The 12,332-nt window shown below is 41.9% G+C and overlaps 1 protein-coding gene across 1 annotated transcript; it reads right to left on the bottom strand.

Annotated features, from left to right (window-relative positions):
• Window positions 1-11,037: 11,037 nt before the first annotated feature.
• Window positions 11,038-11,958, bottom strand: LOC146892931 (olfactory receptor 2AK2-like). The gene has a single exon (XM_085694981.2). It carries the CDS (start codon window positions 11,956-11,958, stop codon window positions 11,038-11,040), a length of 921 nt encoding a protein of 306 aa, XP_085551107.2.
• Window positions 11,959-12,332: the final 374 nt, after the last annotated feature.

A 12,332-nucleotide genomic window follows, 5' to 3' on the forward strand; every position in this document is an offset into this window, starting at 1 on the left:
ACAAATCACTGGGATCAGAACCTTTTTGCTCTTCAGATCAAATTTTGTTGATGAAGGAGCAATAATAAACACTCTTTATGTTTAAGGTGCTGTATGTTGGAGAGAACTTGAGAAGACCTAAGTTTTCTTTTTGAAATAAGGTTGATTTTTTATTTTTTTAAAATTTTTATTACTTTATAAATAATACCAATCAAAATTTCCACTTCCTCCCCTCCTCCCATTTCTCACCTGCTTCCCCCCTCACACCCTCTCCCCTCCCACTCCAGTCCTAAGAGAGAACAAGGTAACCTGCCCTTTGGGAAGTTCAAGGTCCTCCCCGCTACATCCAGGCTTAGGAAGGTGTGCATCCAATAGACTAGGATCCCAAAAAGTCATACATGCAGTAGAGACAAATCCCAGTGCCATTATCATTGGCTTCTCTGTCTGCCCCAAAAGTTGGGAGCATGGGGTGGGGTGGAGGGAAGGGGAGAGGATGAGAGAGAGGGGATAAGGGAAGGGTTGGGGAGAGCTTGGGGGAGTGGGATGGTTGAGATGGAGGAAGGACGGATATGGGAACAGGGAAGGAGATATCTTAATTGAAGGAGCCATTTTGGGGTGGGTAAGAGGCTTGGCTCTGGAGGGGTTTCCAGGAGTCCATGGGGATGACCCCAGCTAGGACCCTGGGCAGTGGAGGAGAGTGTGCCTGAACTGGCCTTGTCCCGTAGTCAGACTGATGACTATCTTGAATATCACCATAGAACCTTCTTCCGGCAACGTATGGAGATAGAGACAGAGACCCATATCGAAGCACTGGAATGAGCTCCCAAGGTCCAGTTAAAGAGCAGAAGGAGGGAGAATATGAACAAAGAAGTCAGGATCACTAGGGCTTTGTCCGCCCACTGAGACAGTGTGCCTGAGCTAATGGGAGCTCATCAAATCTACCTGGACTGGGACTGAACCAGCACGGGATCAAACTGGACAGTAGCAGAATTTTATCTGTCATTTTTTTTGCATCTGCAGTAGCCTAAACCACTTCACATTATTAATAATCACCTAGTGATGGGTAGGCTCTATTTTAATATGGTTGTAATAGAACAGCACATATGTTACTTTCACTAGACAATACTTCTTGGAACTAACACAGATGTAGTCTATGGCCTCAGATGCTTTTGGAAGTAATGGACCCTCAACTTCAGGATTACAAATTTCCCAACACGGTATAAAAACTTGTAAAAATTCAGAAATAAAAGGCAATGTAAAGAGACGGTAAAGGGTTGGCAAAATGGTAACACAAAAAATTTGGCATCAGATTGTATGGAAGAGATTAAAAAAACGGAGTAATACAGCTATCAGAGAATTCCATCCTGAAATACACACACTGAGTCATTTAGACCACATGCATTATGACGTCATAGTATAGTGCCCCGCTGCTGTACAGAGCACAGAGAACTGCCCAGTGCTGAGGGATTGTTGGCCAACAGAGGTTGAACTCTGCCTTTTTTATATTTTGTTTGGGTTTGGTTTTTCTTTTCAATAGGAAGAATATGAAGGTGAGTTGCTAGGAAGGTGGAGAAAGAGCAGAGGGGATTGGGGGAGTTGAAAGAAAATAATAAAAGCCTGAAATTCCAAACAATAAATAAAACACACAAAAATTGCTCTTGAAACAATAATAAGAAAATGGGTCTCTGTCTCTATCTCTATCCGTTGCTGGATGAAGATTCTACGGTGATATTCGAGATAATCATCAGTGTGATAGTGGGGCAAGGCCAGTTCAGGCACCCTCTGCTCTGCTGCCCAAGGACCCAGCTGGGGACATTCCCATGGACACCTGGGATCCCCCCTAGAGTCGAGTCTCTTGCAATCCCTAAAATGGCTCCCTTAATGTAGGTATCTTCTTCCCTGCTCCTATATCCGCCCCCTCCATCTCCACCCTCCCACTCCCCCAAGCTCTCTCCAGTCTTTCCCTTTCCTCTCCCCCTCTCCCATCAGAATAATGACAACAGCATTTGACATCCCAATACAGATGAGAATAAATTTCCCAAGGCCCCACATTTAGATGAAGTGCTGCCGAGAGAGTGGGGCTCAGCTTCTCCAGGGTGAGAACCAACTCTGATATGTTACCCAATGCCAAGATATTAGCCCTATAATATATACTTATAAAAGACAAAAGAATAAAAATAAATTAATAAATAAAAAGAAAAGGGGAAACAGTTTTCAAATATTTGAAATGATTTTGCCATCCATAGCTATTGTCATGTATTTGTTCTTGAAAAAGACCCATGCTGAAAAAGTGATAAAGAATGAGGTAAGAAAGACTGTGTGTGTGTATGTGTGTGTGTGTGTCTTCGGCAACAGGAAAATGAAATGCCTTATATACATGAGGAATTGGAACATAAGTTGTAAATAAGTGAATCATAAAAAGAAAATAGAAGGCTATAAATGGTTTACATAAATATACATCACTGTTACTTAAATAAAATAATCTCTTTAATCCCAGTACTCAGAAGATAGAGGCAGGCAGATCGCTGTGAGCTCCGGGCCAGCCTGAGCTAGAGTGAGACCCTGTCTAAGAATCATCATCATCACCATCTCAATAAACTATAAATAAGAAATGATGTTGAAAACTAAATAACTAAATAAATAAAAATAAAAAAGAAATAAGAAAAGAAATGATGTTGAGAACACAGTCAGTTGTGCCTTGGGATACGTTTTCTTAGTGCACACAGACTACTTAACTTTTATCATTGAACACCTTAGGGGCTAACAGTTTCTAATAAACTTTGGACAACAGTTCCTGAGCCAGGAATTCTAAGAACAGAATGACTGTGATACAAAGGGGTCAAGTGGGGTCGCTTCCTGAGAACAATCTGGAGCACTGAACAGGACAATGAAAAGAAGCTTCGTAAGTCATAAGTCGGTGCACCCTGCTGACAGCTCAGTTCTAGCACTAGCGACAGCTTTTCAGTGTAAACCTAGACCACAAGCACAATTATAAGGCCTGTTGCTCACAATGCAGTAAAAAACTCTGCATGAATGCAGATGTGAAATATTAATGACAATCCCAGAAAGCTAAAAGGCACTTTCTGGTCTGTGTTTGGTATCTCCATTGGCTGCAGAATTAACCACACACATCCTCCTAATTTCCCTCACTGAAGAGAAATGTTGAGCTATCCATTGCTTTCACATTGCTCCTATACTGATAGTGATAACATTCACCTGTTGCTCCCAATGTCTGAGAGTCACCCTGGGTGTCCGGTGTTGTCAAGATCCATTGTCTGTCACTGCTAAGAGTGTGGGTTTCTCTCTCTCTCTCTCTCTCTCTCTCTCTCTCTCTCTCTCCCTCTCCCTCTCCCTCTCTCCCTCTCCCTCTCTCTCTCTCTGTCTTATTGGGGTTCTAACTCAGAGCTCCAGACAGGTTAACCAAGTGCTTTGTAGCACCAGACCTTGTTTTCTGACATAGAGTCCTGCCCTGTAACCCAGGCTGGACTCCATCTTGATCTTTGAGCCTCACGTGTCTTGAACCTGCCATCCTCTTGCCTCCTCTTTTTGAGTGCTGGGATCAGAGGCCTGCACCACAGTGCCCAAGTGTGCTCTGACCTTGGGTCATCAGGAGTGCTATTCACAGTCAGTCCACCAGGCCTTTCAAGTTCTAAAGCAGTGATTCTCAACCTCCCTAAGACTTCGACCCTTTATACACTTCCTCATCTTGTGGTGACCCCTGCCACAACCATGAAATTATTTTAGTTCCTACTTAATAAGTATCACTTTGCTAATGATACAAAAATATCTGTGTTTTCCGAGGGTCTTTGGGGTCATGACCCAGAGGTTGAGAACAGCTGTTCTAAAGTCTTAGGAGCTGGAAAAGCCCTATTTGCTGTTCTCTTCCTTTCACCACATATGAGAGCAGAATTTTTTTCAGTGTACTGAGAATCACCTAGTCAGATTTCTCTACCTCTGAAGAAAAAACAAAAACATAGTCATTACCGCAAACAGCCGCCGCAGCAGCAGGGATCCATAACCCTTCCCTCTAGATGTTAATGGCTTGAACTTCATGCCATCCCAAGTCCAACATGATTCAGAAGTGGATATTTCCCTTGAGTAGGTGAAAACGAGAAAGAGTTGTGCTTCCTTCCAGAAGACAGAATGTGACTCTGCTGGTCCTGCTCCCTCAGGCAGAGAATTCACTGCAGGACCACACCTGTGCTCCCATGCTGGGACCCTGAGCCCAGCCTTTGTCGCTACAACTGTGAGAGGCTGTGTGACTCCAGAGCACTGTGTGGCTCAAGCACACAACTCAGTAGTGTAGATGTTCTTAAATCAATTGCTGGAAAAAGCCTTAAATAAATCTAAGTCAGAACATGAGCCTACAAGAAAAGGATGCAGTGTTCTGTGTAGGTCGATGCCTCTCAGACGTACCTGAACCAGCAGGGCAGGGCTAGTTGTGTCTCAACAATTCTCCCCGAGTTCTGCTTCACTTCAGGACTTCACTGGCCATGCAGCTCTCTGACAGCTGAGGAAATGTGCCGTGAACCAACTGTCTGCACTCCACCCACCTGAGCCTTGAACATGGGAAATGTGGATGGGCTCTTTCTCCAGATGTCTAGACATGGACTGTGTCATTTCACAGAAAAACTAATTCAATAATAGCTCAACTATAGTACACCTAGTCACTTTGTTGGTCATAAACCATTTCTCTGTGATGGTATCAGGAAAACAGACCTGGAAATCAGACACAGAAGAGCTTCTGACACTTTGCCCCCACCTAGAGACAGGCACTAGAGAGCACAGCCATGTCTTCCTCAAGGAACTTTTATATACAATTATGATACAACTGATTATTTTTATAAAAGATACATTGGAAAGATACTTAAGTGCTCTGAGGGACAGATCCTCCTGAGCGGAGTCTTTTGAGGAGGAAAGGCTAAGTCGTACAGCCTCAAATTTCAACCATATTTTAGGAACTATGATCAGTCTATGAATATGGAAATTGCTTCTTATGCCTTAACGAAGTAAACCTTCAGTCACCACTAAAAACTTCAGTGGAAAGTGGAACTTATACAGAACGCTGTATTTTTCTTCATCCTCTCAGGTGCTTTAGTGTCTCCAATGGTCTGGCTTCTTAATCAATGGTGGAACTCACAGGGTTTCTGTCTCAGCCCTTCTGGGAAAATGAGTCTCTTGACCACAATTAAACACACCATGTACAAAAGATGTGTCTCATTAGAGCTGCTCTCTACATTTCACTTTAGAAAAGCATTTAAAATAGCTTTTGTAATCAATTCTTAAAATATTTGTTCAAATTAGAAATACTCAACATTGAAAGTGTAGAAGCCGGAGCTGGTTTTGATGTTCATGTGAGAGACTCAGCTGCTCATAAGTAACAAACTGAAACATGTAGATCTTTGGAAAAGAGCACAAAGTAACAATGTGATATTACAAGGAGTTCAATAATCCAGACTTGGGTGTGTTTCAGATATTGTAACATCCGACCCTGAAAAACAACTTGATGCCTGAAGTAGACTTTATTTCTGAAACCTCCAGGTACAATCAAATGTGCAAATACTTCATCTCACCCCATAGAGAGAATTTAAATGGTGGCCATGTGCCCACTTATTCTCTTCCTGTAGTGACAGTGTTTATTCAGGAATTGCTGTGAGACTGAGTAGAATGGATTTCCATGCACACTGAGGTGAAATCCTTGAGCCATTTCATCAGGGGGAAAAGGAGAAAGAACGGGAGGTATGGGCACTGTGTCGATTGGAATTGGCATCCAGAGGAAGGTGATGTGGGTTCAGCAACTTGTCTCCTAGGCAACTGGTTCCTAGGCTCCTAGCCAGCAGACATGATTTCCATCTCTTTTCCTTCGCTATAACACACACTATTAATTAGTTTGGTCTATTTTCCATTTTCTAAATAATACTTTATAAAAGTGTCAATGACAAGAATCTTCCAGTTTTCTGTGAACACTGACCAAGAGTTTCTGTAGGAATTCTATGCTGAGAATATTTCTAGAATGTGAAAATATAAACACATAGTTGTGATGTCATCTTAAGAAACAGAAAATGGGAGAAACACTGTTCCTAGTGCACCATGCACCCAGGTATTGTAGGACCCAGCCTGCCACAAGCCTGGTATGTTATAACCCGGACTCCCAACCAGAGTCCAGAGAAACCCTTCACCCTGCACAATGCAGTCAAATGCAACAGCCAGGAGCCTAAGGGAACTGGTGGTTTGGCATCACTCTTAGTGATGAGGTTTCATGACCTGACACACTACCAGGACAACCTGTATGTGACAAGTAGACCTCCATGCAGCTCTGAGGTTGTTCACTCCAGGTTGGGGAGTTGGGGCACGGGCCCACCTGGTGCCTTGCAGAACCAGCCAGAGGGACACTATTGGTGTGAGCAGAGGTGTGGTATGGTGTTTCATGGGAGAAAGAGTCAGAATGGCTCAGGTCCTGTGGACAGAGGGTATCAGAAGAGACAAGAGAGAAGGGGAGCATAAGAGATGGAAAGGGAGCTGATCCCTTGACCACCAGCAACATTTGGGAAAGCTTGCCCTGCACGTTGTCTGGGCTGCACAGCTGAGATCACCCTGTTGATGGCCCTTCCCATCTTCCTCCTCATCTATGATCTGCTGGAGCACTTGAAGGACCCTGACCTTCAGACCCAGAGCAACAGGGTCTCCACAACACTGGGAAACACAGGATATCAAGAATGGCCCCAACGGGTACCCAATGTTGATAGGGTAGCAGAAACCAGAGACCTAAAACCAGACCATTGACTCTGCAATGAATACTTGCAAGTAAGGATTGATAGACAGAGATTTTCATGATGTGACTCAGTTTCACTCTGCAGCCTCAGTGACGAAAGTTTAAAAGTTTTTCTCTCTTTATTGTGTCTTTACCTCTTTATTTACTCTTTTATTCTCTTTTCTTTTTTCACTTAAATTTTGTATTATTTGAGAGATATGCAGAGACCGAGGACAGAGGTTAAGAGATGGCAAAATGAAGGGAATCAAGATACATAATTTTAAAAACACATAGAATAAATGAACTATAAAAAACAGAAATAGAAAACAACAGAGCACGGCCTAGAGAATTACCACAACCCACCATGTGGAAAGCTTAGGAATTATAGACAGATTTGGTTATGTTTCAGAAGAAAATATTCAGTAACAAGACTGTAGAGGAGACACAGCTTCTTCCACTATTCATTCTCTCTCTCTCTCTCTCTCTCTCTCTCTCTCTCTGTGTGTGTGTGTGTGTGTGTGTGTGCGTAGTATAACACTATTTCTTTAATCATGCTCACATTCATACGTAAAGACATATACACACAAAAAGAAATTATACCTCTACCAAAACAATAAACTTTTGTGACAACAAACATCTATCAAAATAAAATCATTTGGAAAAAAAAAGGCTGTTTTCAAAAAATGGAGGACAGCCTGTGTAACTTGTTGTTGAAAATATCTGGAGGTAAATTTTCTGAAATTCTCCATCAAAGTTTATTTGGTATGATATAAATATAGTAAGACCCCAAATTCAGACTCACATTTATGTTCATTTCTTTTCTGTTGCTATGATAACACCCCCACAAAGGAGCCTCCGGGTACTGTTGGGTCACCTTTCTGTACACAGTGAATATGGGGTTGCTCTCGTTGGTTGATAAAGATGACCACTAAACTTTGCTAAAGCAGTGCAGAATGGTCCTTCAGGTTCCTGCTTCACAGAAGAAATTGCCAGACATTCTGCAGGATACATAGGAAAGCATCTGACAAACTCTGCCAAAATAGACAGGACAGACCCTCAAATTTCCTGCTTCACTGAAAAGTCTGCCAGAAACTCTAGGCATATAGGCTGCAGATGGATAGTGAATGTTACAGAAGAACTTTGGGTGACTGTCAAGGCAGACAGATGTTTTTGTCATTTTTTTTTTTTGCGTTCTGTGGGATGATGCTTTTGCACTCTCGAAAGAATTGTCACTCATTGGTTTATTAAAATGTTGATTGACCACTAGCCAGGCAGGAAGTGTAGACAGGGCAACAAGACTAAGAGAATTCTCGGAAAAGGAAAGACAGCGAGATACAGTCACCAGCCAGATACAGAGAAATCAAGATGAGAATGCCTATCTGATCAAAGGTACCAAACCACATGACTAAACATTAAAAATAATTGTGATTTAATTTAAGTTGTAAGAGCTGGTTAATAATAAACCCAAGCTAATATATCAGTTTTTAATTAATGTAAGCCTCTCTGTGTTTCTTTGGGACTGAAGTGCTGTATTACATGGCAGGACAAACACTTCTATTTACACTAGAGAACTGGAAGATTCTTGCAGTATACTTCCTGTTTATTCAGGTAATATATACTTCTGGTGACTTTGATGGAGTTTAAGACAATATAATTTTAATTATAGTTTTCCTTAATTATGATAAATGATTGATATGAAGCTTTAGACTCACAAAGATAGGATAGATGATAGAGCAATTCTTTACTTTTGCCAAACACAAATAGACGGAATAGTGTAACTGATTCTTGCTTGATAACGATTTTCTTATATGATATTTTATTATGGTAAAATGAAAAACATTTTTTTGATTAGACAGAAACGGGGAGATGCAGTGGAATGGTCTTTCTGTACACTGTGAATATATGTTGCTTTCATTGGTTGATAAATAAAGCTGCTTTGGGTTATTACAAAAAAGATAGAGACAGGTGGGAAATCCAAGCAGAGATACAGGAGAATGGCAGAGTCTGAGAGATGACAGACTCCAAGGAACCAACATGCCAGAGTACCACTGGTAAGCCATGGGCCACATAGCCATACACAGATTAATAGAATGGTTTGATTTAAAGGTAAGAAGTACCAAGTAATAAGCCAAAGCAATTAGTCAAGCATTTATAAGAAACATTAAGCCTCTGAGCGGTTATTTGGGAACTGTAAAGCAGGAGAGAACTGGCCAGTTATTTAAGAGAGAGGGGTTATTTTTTGGCTCACAGTCCCAGAGGTATATAGACCATCAGGTTAGGAACGACATGGCAGTAGAAAGGAAAGACATGGTGCTATGGCCAGGAGGTTGGCTGGTCACATTGCATCTGTACTCAGGAAGCAGAACACAGAACAGGAAGCAGGGACAGGGCACAGAACCCCACAGCCCAGGATTCATGACCCATTTCATTGAATTTCCATATTGTAAGGATCCAAATCTTCCCAAACACCATTACCAACTGGGGATTGAGTAATCCAATGCAGGAATCTGTAGGGACAGATCACTCTCAAATTGCAACGATGGGATGCATGAGGGAGAGTCCTGAGGATACTTAGCAACTTCAGTCTTTTGATTTTGAGTGAGTCTATGGATGACATTAAACTACATGAAAATAAAATAACAAGAGTGAGATATTCATGGAGAAAATTAACTTTAATTAGAGTCAAGAACAGGTTTCTAAAGGTCATTGAAACCTACACTCTAGTTTTTGGCTTCAGTAACAAAAAAGCAATAATGAACCTCTAAAATTTTCTATTATATATAAAATTATGTATAAGTGTGAGTGTGGATGTGGTTTTGTGCACATTAGTGGCTTGGAGACTAGAGACTTTGAACACCCTTGGAATTAAAGTTAAAGACAGATGTGAGCTACCTCCCATGGGTGCTGGAAACTGAACTCAGGTCTTCTAGAAGAGCAGCCAGTTCTATTAATGGCCATACCACCTCTGTAGCCTCACAACATATATGTTTTAAAACTGAAAATTATAATGTTACTTATACTTGTACTTAGGTGAATAGATATTTCTATTTATTGATTATTAAACTACATGACAATGATTTGAATATTTTAAAAAAGAGGGGACACTGAATACACTGATTAGTAGTTATGAGCACTGATTGCTCATCCAGAGGACCTGGTTTAATTCCCAACGTCCACAAGGTGGCTCATAAGCATGTGTAACTTCAAATTAACCAAAAACAAAAGGCAATGATTGCAAAACAACAGAAAGAAACCCATGAACAAAACCTGTGCACACCGGCTTACATATTTAATCCTTGCACTTGTGAGGCAGAGATAGAAGAGTTTCTGTGAGTTTGAGGCAATTCTGGTCCACATAAGGAACTACAGAATAGCCAGGACTACAAAGGAACACACTAATATATATATATATATATATATATAATATATATATATATATATATAATTAAAAGGAATATTCAAGAAATTTCCTTGAAATAAGATTGATGATCTCAACATTCATTTTCTATTCATCATAGACAAAACGCACAAAACTTCTATGCAGAAATATTCTGGGCACATTTGCCCTAATGTACTTCTCATAAGCTAGCATGATGCTGGAAAATCAGCATAAAAGAGTTTGTGGAAAGAGACAGAGTCTACCATTCGTGAATTTTGGTGAAAGAAATTAATAAAGGGGAGTTAGTGAGACATCACTAAACGCCTAGGAGAATAAGGAAACCTTCTTTACATGGAAATAGTTACACAAGCATCAAAGGAAACAGTAACTTATCTCCTTTCCTATTTCTTTGAGAATTGTCCTTAAGATGTGTCATACTATCAAAAGAGATGTACACTCTTAAATAATAGTTGTATCTGACAAAACCCAGCAAAATATTCAGGGTTCATGTAAAGTCTCTGTGCACATACAGCTGTCCTCATACACTGCAGGAAGAGCTTCTAGTACAAGAGGTGGGCACGTGCATAGAAGGCGACTATACTGACTCACACAGTCTGAGAAGACATGGTGCCTTGCATCAGCGCAGAAGGTGGTAAAGCTCTGTGGAAAGACACCCAGGATGCTAGGCAGCCAGAGATCCCAGGGACAAGGACAACGCCCTTGATCTCCCTCAGAGGCAACAGTCAGATTCAGGCCATCAATGTGACACTGGGAGGACAAAGTTGGAGGCTCTTGTTGGTTTAGTCAGACTATTTGATGAACTTCCCCTGGAACATCAACCCTGCCGTCTTCCCAGTTAATGTTGAAGACCAGCTTTTAGATCAGTCCACAAGGCAACACAAAGTCATGTTTCCTGTTCCAATATCCATCACCCCATCTGTCTCCTAAGGGCTCCCATAACTTCCTTGTTACGCAGGCTGTAGATAAATGGGTTCAGAAGAGGAGTGACAATTGAGTAAAACACAGCCAGAACCTTGTCCCTTGCAGGAGAATGCAGGGAATGTGGCTGGGTGTAGGTGGAGAGACCTGTGGCATAGAACATGCTGGCCACAGTCAGATGGGAGGAGCAGGTGGACAGGGCTCTACTCTGCCCTTTCCCTGAGCGCATCTGGAATACAACAACCAACACACGAGCATAGGAAGCTAGAATGGCCAGGAAGGGGAGCAGCAGAATGACAAGGCCACTCAATAGGACTGTGTGTTCATATTGGGATGTGTCTTCACACACCAATGGCAGGAGAGATGGCACTTCACAGAAAAAGTGGTTAACCTTCCTGGATTTACAGAATGGAAGTTGAAACACATACAGCGTGTGTATTAAAGCATTGAAGGAGCTGCTGCTCCAGGCACAGGAGACCATGGAACAGCAGATTTTCCTGCTCATGAGCACAGGATAGTGCAGGGGCCGGCAGATGGCTATGTACCTGTCATAGGACATGAAGCCCAGCAGCAGGGCTTCAGAGCCACCCAAGGTCAAAAACACAAAGGCTTGGATCTTACAGCCCAGAAAGGAAATGGTCTTGGTGTCTGACAGGAAGTTAGCTGCCATCTTGGGCACAGTGGTGGAGATGTACATCATGTCGATGATGGAGAGCTGGCTGAGGAGGAAGTACATGGGGGTGTGGAGTCTCCGGTCCAGCCTGATGAGGAGGACCAGTGTGATGTTGCCTATCAGAGCTACTGCAAAGAGGATGGTGATGACTGTGAAGAGGAGAGCGTCCATCTGGCCGTACTGGAAAAGACCCACCAAGATGAAGTCTGTCCCCCAGCTGTGATTTCCCGTTTCCATGGCTCAGACTGAACCATCAGAGCAGACACAATCTGGAAGGGACATGGTCTGATGAGGACTGCCCTTGGGGAGATAGCAAATGATAGTTATCATATGAGATAGATTGTTCTGGAATAGCTCTAGGGCATTCTCTTTTTCCATCCTGTATATTAAGCTTTCATATGTTGAGAAATGCAGAATGCATGCATCAAATCAGGGAATCACCTTTGCTATTCCTGCTCATTTCCAATGATTCAAGTCTGCAGATTCTTCCCTCTCAGAGTCATGGCGATATATAAATATAAAGGATAAAAATACAAAACTGATACAAAGGGGAAGTGGGAGGAGAGATTTTTCAGGATTGAAGATTAAACATGTGCAGTATAAATTATTTT

Source organism: Myodes glareolus, chromosome 9 (assembly GCF_982192425.1).
Source record: "Myodes glareolus chromosome 9, mMyoGla1.1, whole genome shotgun sequence".
NCBI lineage: Eukaryota > Metazoa > Chordata > Mammalia > Rodentia > Cricetidae > Myodes > Myodes glareolus.